The 8,696-nt window shown below is 37.1% G+C and overlaps 1 protein-coding gene across 1 annotated transcript; it reads left to right on the forward strand.

Annotated features, from left to right (window-relative positions):
• Positions 1-3,714: 3,714 nt before the first annotated feature.
• Positions 3,715-8,252, forward strand: LOC126709709 (uncharacterized). The gene is made up of 4 exons (XM_050410037.1): positions 3,715-3,886; positions 4,264-5,162; positions 7,395-7,539; positions 7,656-8,252. Exons 2-4 carry the CDS (start codon positions 4,616-4,618, stop codon positions 7,684-7,686), a joined length of 723 nt encoding a protein of 240 aa, XP_050265994.1. The 5' UTR covers positions 3,715-3,886; positions 4,264-4,615; the 3' UTR covers positions 7,687-8,252.
• The last annotated feature ends 444 nt before the right edge of the window (positions 8,253-8,696 follow it).

Below are 8,696 nucleotides of genomic sequence, written 5' to 3' on the forward strand. Positions count from 1 at the left end.
ACCTTGGTTTAAACTCTATGGCCACAATCCAGATATCCTTTCTCTTAAAGTTTTTGGCTGTGCTTGTTACCCTTACCTCAGACCATACAATCAACACAAACTTAATCATAGAACAGCTGAATGCATCTTCTTAGGCTATTCCAATGTTTCTAAGGGATACTTGTGCCTTGATTTACTCACTAACAAGTTATATACCTGCAGGCATGTGTTGTTTAATGAACACAGATTCCCTTTTCCTCTTACATCTCCTTCTGTCACACCTTCTCACCCACCAACTCCAGACATATGGCTGTCCAATCTCTTGTACCTTCACTCTTCCAATCAGCCTTCTATCCTAGGTCCCTACACACCTAATTCTTCCTCTTTTCCCATACATGTCTCTACTCCTATCCCATCTGTCTCTAGTCCTAGTCCAGCTCCTATTCCTAGTTCCTCATCTCAGTCTCCCTCTCCATCTCCATCCCAATCTCAACCTATACACTTACCTACCACTTTACAACCTACTGCCTCAGCTCCTCCTTCCTTGCCGCTTGCTCTTCCACAAAATACTTCAGCTTCTACCCTCATCTCTACTCCAGCACCTATCAATTCCCATTCTATGCTCACCAGATCTAAGAATGGTATCACTAAGCCTAAACTTTGTTTTAAGGCTATGCTTGATTACTCTCATACTGAACCTCCATCCTACAAGGTTGCTTCTAAGTTTCCTCAATGGGTTCAAGCTATGGATGCAGAATTTTCTGCCTTGCAAAGGCAGAAAACTTGGTCTCTTGTTCCTGCTCCTATTGGCATCAATTTGGTGGGGTGTAAGTGGGTGTATAAGCTGAAATTACATAGTGATGGAACCATTGCTCGCTATAAAGCCAGATTGGTTGCAAAGGGATTTCATCAACAGGCAGGTGTGGACTACACTGAGACATTCAGTCCAGTTGTGAAACCAGCTACAGTCCGGCTTGTTCTTTCAATAGCAGTGAGCCTTCATTGGCCTCTCCGGCAATTGGATGTCTCCAATGCCTTCCTCCATGGTTTTCTAAAGGAGGAAGTCTACATGGCGCAGCCCCCAGGCTATGTGGATCATGACTTTCCTCATCATGTCTGCCGGTTGCATAAATCTTTGTATGGCTTGAAACAAGCTCCTAGAGCCTGGTTTGACAGATTTGCCTCTCAATTGTTACATCTTGGCTTTGAAGCTTCCATGGCAGATTCCTCTTTATTTGTGTATCACTCTCATCAACTCATCATTTATCTCCTTGTGTATGTTGATGATATAATCATCACTGGCAACTCATCTTCCCAAGTCTCTCATCTAGTCACTGCTCTTAGTCAAGCTTTTGAGCTTAAGGATTTGGGTGCTCTTTCCTATTTTTTAGGCATTCAAATTATGCCTTCCAAATTTGGGCTTACCTTATGTCAGTCAAAATATGCCTCCGATGTGCTTCATAGGTTCCACATGGAGAATTCCAAGCCCACAAAGACTCCTTGCTGTCCTAATGTGCGCCTTACTCCTTTTGATGGTTCTGTTTTACCTGATCCCTCTGAATATAGGAGCATGGTGGGTGCTCTCCAATACTTGACTTTCACACGCCCTGATTTAGCTTTCAGTGTGCATCAGCTCTGCCAGTTCATGAATCAACCCACTACATCTCATTTGGAGGCAGCCAAGCGTGTTCTTCGTTATGTGAGGGGCACTTTACATTTTGGCATACATCTTGCTCCAGGTCCTCTCACCTTCTCAGCCTTCTCTGATGCAGATTGGGCTGGCGACCCCACTGACCGAAAGTCTACTACTGGCATATTGATCTTCCTTGGCTCCAGCCCAATTTCTTGGTCTTCCAAGAAACAATCCACTGTTTCCCGTTCTTCCACAGAGGCCGAGTATCGTGCCTTAGCTTCCACAGCAGCTGAGTTAGCTTGGCTTCGCACACTCTTCAAAGAACTTAAGTTGTTTCTTCCTCACATCCCCATACTTTGGTGTGATAACAACTCTGCTATTGCTCTGGCCTCTAATCCTGTGTTTCATTCCAGAACCAAACACATTGAGGTTGACTACCATTATGTGAGGGGCTGTGTTCTTCGGAGTACTTTGGGGATCAAGTTCATCTCTGGCCGTGACAATTTCGCTGATATTTTTACCAAACCCTTGCCTGGTCCCCATTTTCTGGTTCTGCGTCGCAAACTCTTGGCTGACACTGCCTCGAGTTTGAGGGGGGATGTTGAGAGTAGTTCCAGAAGAAGTACCAAAGGTCAACAGAGCATGCCCAACAGCTAGTTCCCAACGGCTACTTCAAGAATTCATTAGAACGATGCCGTTCTGGTTGCACGAAGACTATTGAATGTATTTAATGAAACGCTGCGTTTATACTTACTGAAACGCTGCGTTTTATATATCTGATATTATCCATGTGCTACGCTGCATTTTGTTTAGCTATTGTTAGTTGGTTAGGCAGTCTGTTAGGTAGTTTTAACAGTTACTTAGTTCCTAATTTCTCTCCGCAATTTACGGATCAATCCCGTTAATTCTGGGATCTCTGTTGAGTCCGTGATTGATCCTTGTGTATATAAATATTGTACATCACAGTAATGAACAGTAATGCAGTCATTCATCAGAATCTTTCTTCTTCTTTCTCGAACTTCCTCTCTTTTCTCTTTGAGCTTCTAGCTTCTTTCTGAGTGTTTTACTGTGTGAACACCATTGTTGTAATCTGTAAAGCTTGGATTGAATCTTTTCACATGAGTCACGACATTTCGGGTAACCATTGGTTACTATAGATAGGATGTTATTGTTTAGTGCTTATGGTATTCTCGGAAGTGAGTTTTTGATTCAAGGGGCTACATTATACATGATAATGGAGAATGTATTTAAAACAGATGGAAGGAAATAAAATCTCGCCAATGAATTGTATTTCAATTGGTATTTCATTCCTCTCTCGTGGGAGTTGGGACTTGGCTTTGTAAGAGAAAATTAAATGTAAGAAGGATAAACCAAAACATGAAAAAGGAAGAAATTAATTTTTTCAATTATAAATGTTCGATAAAAAAAAAGTGAAAATAAAATAGAACATCAAATATTAAAATTTATTTATATCCTAGTATTGAATTGTTTAAACCTGGTCAATGAACTTTATAACTTAATTAATATTCATATGTTTCCAATAGAGACATTTATATGAGGTTAAAATTCCTCACCCCATTATAATTACCAAATTGACAACAAAATTATTTAAACTTTAGTGAGAAAATAATTAAATCACATTCATTAACTAGTAATTACTATGTAAGTTCTGCATATTCTGATAAAAAAAATTAACTACTGTGCAAGTTTATAAACTTTTTATAACAAAATTTGTATTGAGTTTCAGCCTGATCTTGAAAGGAGAGACGCTATCTCCTTAACGACTTTATAACAAATATTATGTGATAAGTTGTTTTTGGTTATATTTTAACTCATATTATTTTTTTTTTTCTTATTAGTAATAACCAATAATATCTTGTTACTTATAATTTATTGTCAATATAACATTTTCTCTTAAAATGGGCCTTAGAAAAGTTATACCGTTTGATATGGTGACCATTCTATGAAGTGATCAAACGGTGGAAACAGAATGAAGAGTCATGCATATCTGTAACAATGTAGTTGTAGTTAGCCGTTGCCATATGTAGACAAGCTGACACGTTCTTCATCCAAGTTTTATGACATTGTTAACAAACTTCAAACCTTAAATAAACTGTTTTATTTTAATATAAATAATAATGTATTGTTATAATTTAAATAAGACTTGTATGTCTTTGTTCTCGCAGAGAGACATGACATACAAACTCTATTATCTGGGAACAAACGTTGTCACCAAACCCATTGATTCCCTTGGGTTCTTCGCTTTGACTCAAGGTAAATAACCTCGTACTTTTTATTTGGGTTTTTAGATTTTGTTTGTTTTTGCTCTTTTTAGTTTTGGATGACACAATTACAATGGTTAATGTTTCTGTTTTTGGTGGTTTATTTTCGTGGGGTTCTGGTTTTGGAATATTGGTTAAGTGGTTTTAACAAGTTTTAGCGCCTGTGTTTGTTAGCTCCAGTTGGGTTAGTTTTTGGGGTCTAAATTTTGTGGTTTTTGAATTTTGTTTATTCATTTTTGCAATCTCTCTGTTTTATTTTATCAGAAAAAGCTCAATTTTTTTATAAGAAAACTTTATGAGAGGTTATATAATATATGCAGCAGAGTAATTCTCGATTTCATTGTCTAAACTTTTCAATTATAAATGCAGGATTCTAATGGCGAGTTTGGGTGCTCTTTTGTTTGAGAATTAGACTTTAATAGGGTTAGATTCTTTTTTTATCCTTAGAATTTAATTGTTTTAGATTTTTGGATCTCAATTTTAAGCTGTGGCTCAAAGGATTTTACAAGTTTTTATCATCCACTTGCCTTGAGAAACTGGAAGGAAATAAAGAAAGCTTGGTTTCATGAGATTAGTATTGAAGTGATGGTGTAATTTGTGTTAGTTTGAAGAGTTTAACTTTGTTATTGTGGTAAAAGGGGTCATTTGTTTCTGCATTCTCAAGGGTAGGGGAGAGGTGGGTAAATAAAGGATTTTATTTGAGGTGAAAGGGGCAGTTTTTATGGATTCAAGGGAAAATGACTTTGAATTTGATATTGAAAGTGGTGGGACAACTAGTGAAGAGGAGGCAAGCAAGGATCTTGGCTCAAGCAAGAGACAAGTGAAGAAAATTCTCAAAAAGGTTTCCAGTGGGATTTTGAATTTCAATGGTGCAATTACACATGAGTGTGGCATTAGCTCGAGTAGTAATATGGTGAAATCTGGTGGTGTTGTGGATGTTGGTGTAGAGTTGTTGATAGACAAGAGTTCAGAAGAGGAAGAGAGTCGAGACCAAGTGGTTGTTGTTGAGAAGATGTGCATAGGAGAGAAGCATAAGAAGAATTCTAGGAAGCCTCCCAAACCGCCAAGACCTCCTAAAGGCCCATCATTGGATGCTGCTGACCGGAAGTTGGTTAGGGAGCTTGCTGATGTTGCCATGAGAAAGCGTGCAAGGATTGAAAGAATAAAGGCACTGAAGAAAGTGAAAGCAGGCAAGGGATCATCTTTGAACAGTGGATTATCTGCCATGGTCATCACACTTGTCTTCTTCCTCGTCATAACTTTTCAAGGTATATTTGCAATTTAAAGTTTGATTTCCCCTTTTCCTTCCTATCCTCTTTGGTGCCCCATACCATAATTTATGTGCATTAAATTCATGGGTGGCATTTCAGTTCTATAGCATTGTAGCAAACTCAGTAATTGGTCAAAATTTCCAAAATTGACCCTAAAAGGATTAGTTTCTTCACAGTTTGGAAACATTGATATACTGGGCTCGTGTCATTCTGTGTACAATGTTGAAGGTGCAGAATTTCCTTTTTGCGAGATGAAATTGGGATTCTTGAAGCATCTATTTCTAAGGCTTTGGATTGCTTCCTTAGGGATTTGCAACCCTTCTTGGGATTTCATTTGATGTTTGGAACTTCAGTTTTTGATTATTTTACTGTACTTCTTTTGTTCTTGTGCTTCTCTTGTATGCTTCTCACATACCAGGCCATGCACTCGCCTTTGTCAATGTTCTCTTTATAAAAAAAATATTTACTCATGAAAATTTTGTTGTTCTAATCTGTAAGGGAGTCTGATAATATAGTAAATACTTAGGACCATAATTCGTTATTTTTTTAAATATCAGAAACCATTAAATTTTTGTTATAGTTACTGGTCTAAGATTGTATTAAGCTGTATCTTTAATCTTCAGGATTTCTGAGTTTTCATGTAGGATTCTGTATGTGTGAGTTTTGAGTCACAGATGCAATTCATAGATCTCCCCAGAGCAAGTTTTGTAAAATCCCTTAGTAAATTTGAGTATCTAAAGCTATTCCAAGTTAGCAACTTATATATAGTTCCCTTAAGCTTTTGCCCTGCAAGTGTTATGTTACATTACATAAGCATAGTGCTGATTCATCAATACAGTCAAATACAGTTTTCACTTTGCAAGATCTAATTATTTAGTTTAAAACCTTGCAGAAAAAGTTGAAAGCCTCACCTTTCTGTCCTATTCTACAATATGCTGCCTTCTCTTGCTTGTTATGCTTTTTGTTCACTAAAGCATCAGAGAAGGATGCCAACTGACCAACTCTTTATAATGCATGATGTCTACTCTAGAATTCACTCTTTGAACCTTCCACAAATCATATATTTGCCCTCTGAAATGTGCAGAGGTAGTGCAGTTTGCTGGGGGATATAGTAATTTTGTAGGAATGGTAATACGTCAATGGCAGTTTATTTGTGCGTCAAATTGTGAAACTATATATCCTCTGTAGATGGTGATAGATGATGTTCTGGACGAAAGGTCTGGGTGGATGATTTTTAGAAAAACTGTGTCTGGGCAAAAACGATCTTATGCGGGCCTCTCACAAGCTTGTGGGATCCACATTCTTGTGCATAAGATACCTTCTTCTGTCAGGGGGGATTTACTTTGATTTGCATCTTGGATTAGTACATCCTGCAACATACTTCTTGATACTTATCTTTTTGCTAATACTGCTCTTATTGTGCCAACCAATCATGCCTGCTGTGGGGATATTGGGTGTCTTGGTTTCTCATTTTGCTTGCACTGGACATTCAAAATAGGTCCACTTGTATTTGTGATAATAACCTACGAGCTATGATATGATACTCTAGCATCCCTCATTGCATGAGCTAAATGACCGTCTAGTTGTATTCATATCAATTTGTTCCATTCTGTTCATGGAGTAAGAGATGGAGTATTAGTAGCATTTTCCCTTAATGTCCTTTGGTGTAATGAGATCACTTCTGAGTTTCATTAGCTTCATTTCACTGTAGTTTTTCCTTTTTTTTTTCTCCTGAGGACGCTTGAAAGGTTAAGTATTCCTTGAAATGGTATGGAAGATGGAATTGAGTAATTTATTTTCTTTCAGGTTTCTAAGCAACACCTGTATAAATCCACACATAGAGACATGTTATCTTGCTAATGTTTTGAGCAAACGATTTTAAGTTAAACCCTAAGCTTCTTCCTTGTGGGGGAGTTTCTGATATTTACTGTCTGACCAACAATTTTTTGTGCTTGCGTGTGGTAATGTTAAAAAGATCTTGCCCATGCTTTGTGCAAAAAAATTGGGTTTCAAACCTTAGTAATGTCTTCTGTGGATGGGCCTTCTAGTGTCTGTGACCAAACATTAATGAATCCTATTTGTGTGTGATTGTATACATCTTAATGTTGGTGAACTTTGCCATAAACTCTCAGAAGCGTGGACCCAACTTCCTAATGTCTGTGACCAAACATTTTAATTATGCATATCCGTGTGGTTTACAACTTTATGTTGGTGAAACTTTGCTCGTAGGATTAAGCTCCAGAAGCAGCGTAACCGCGGGATTACCTGGGTCCCCTGAGCCAGCAGTGGCCACAAGTGAAAGTTTGATTTCGGTTCAGTTTTACAAGGACCCTTTTGCCTTCAATAGCAATGGATCTAGTTCTGGCTCTAGTAGGTGCGTATTCCTTCAATAAGATATATCTTTTCATGCCATGTGGTTATAAGAGTCCAAGATAAGCTTAATTCTGTGCTTCTATTTTTTTATTCACCTCATGTTCCATGTTAATGCAGTTTTGCAGAAGAGCAGCAGGCAGCTGGTTGAGGTCCTGGGGAAGAAGCGGTTAAAATTGCTAGATTATATGAAGTCTTTGAAGATGTCATCATATGAAATGCTCACATCTGGGGTATCATGCGTAGCAGCTCATTTAGACTTGATTTTTCCTCGATTTCAAAATATTGAGTCTATGCTTGCCTATTTTGGCTTCTGACTTCTGTACACTTGTATATACCAGGAAGCTCCAGTAGATGTTTGTAAAAGTAGAAGGATTCGTTTTGGCCTGTTTACTTTGCCTATATACAAAAAAAGAAAAAAGAAAAAAAAAAGAATATATATATATATATATATAATTTATTAAACTTATCTAACAGTTTTTATTTTACCCAAGGCTTTTGCTTTATTTTCCTATGATTACTAAAATGTTTTGGTTGCTAGGCGAAGCGGTGGAGTGCTGCACCTTAGATGGCGAGAGTCCAATAGCCGAAAGCATCACTAGCTTACGCTAATACAATAAGCCAATAAATTATGACTTAATTATTCCATCTGTAAGTTCTATACAATCAAAGGAACTAAGAACTCGGAGTTAAAGTAATAATATTATTATTGAATCATTAGAACATCTTTGATATTTCTTTTAGTTTAATGTTTCTATTGAGCGGATATGGTTATTGTCAAGAACTTATTGAATCCATTGTTTGGGCTCATAATAAATTAAAGTTGCTCCTCTTTTTAATATAGATATAATTTTAATAATTTCAATTTATTCTTATATTTATTTTCGTTCTCATTACTTAGAAAACGTGAGCCACCGGTTCAAATATAATGGTTTTCATTTTAGGAACTCCCAGTTTTGATGTGAGAATGCAGAAGCGTCAAGAAGCAGAACACGTCTATTTTTAGAAAATAAGAAACAAATTTTTTTTTTCTTGAAAATATTCTCGAATTTACAAGGGTTCCTTAAATCCATAAGAGTCCTTAAATTCACAAGGAGAAATGGTCTGGAATCCACCAGAAAATAGAAAGAAAAAAAAACTGAATTTTTATTAATATCAATA

Source organism: Quercus robur, chromosome 12 (genome assembly GCF_932294415.1).
Source record: "Quercus robur chromosome 12, dhQueRobu3.1, whole genome shotgun sequence".
NCBI lineage: Eukaryota > Viridiplantae > Streptophyta > Magnoliopsida > Fagales > Fagaceae > Quercus > Quercus robur.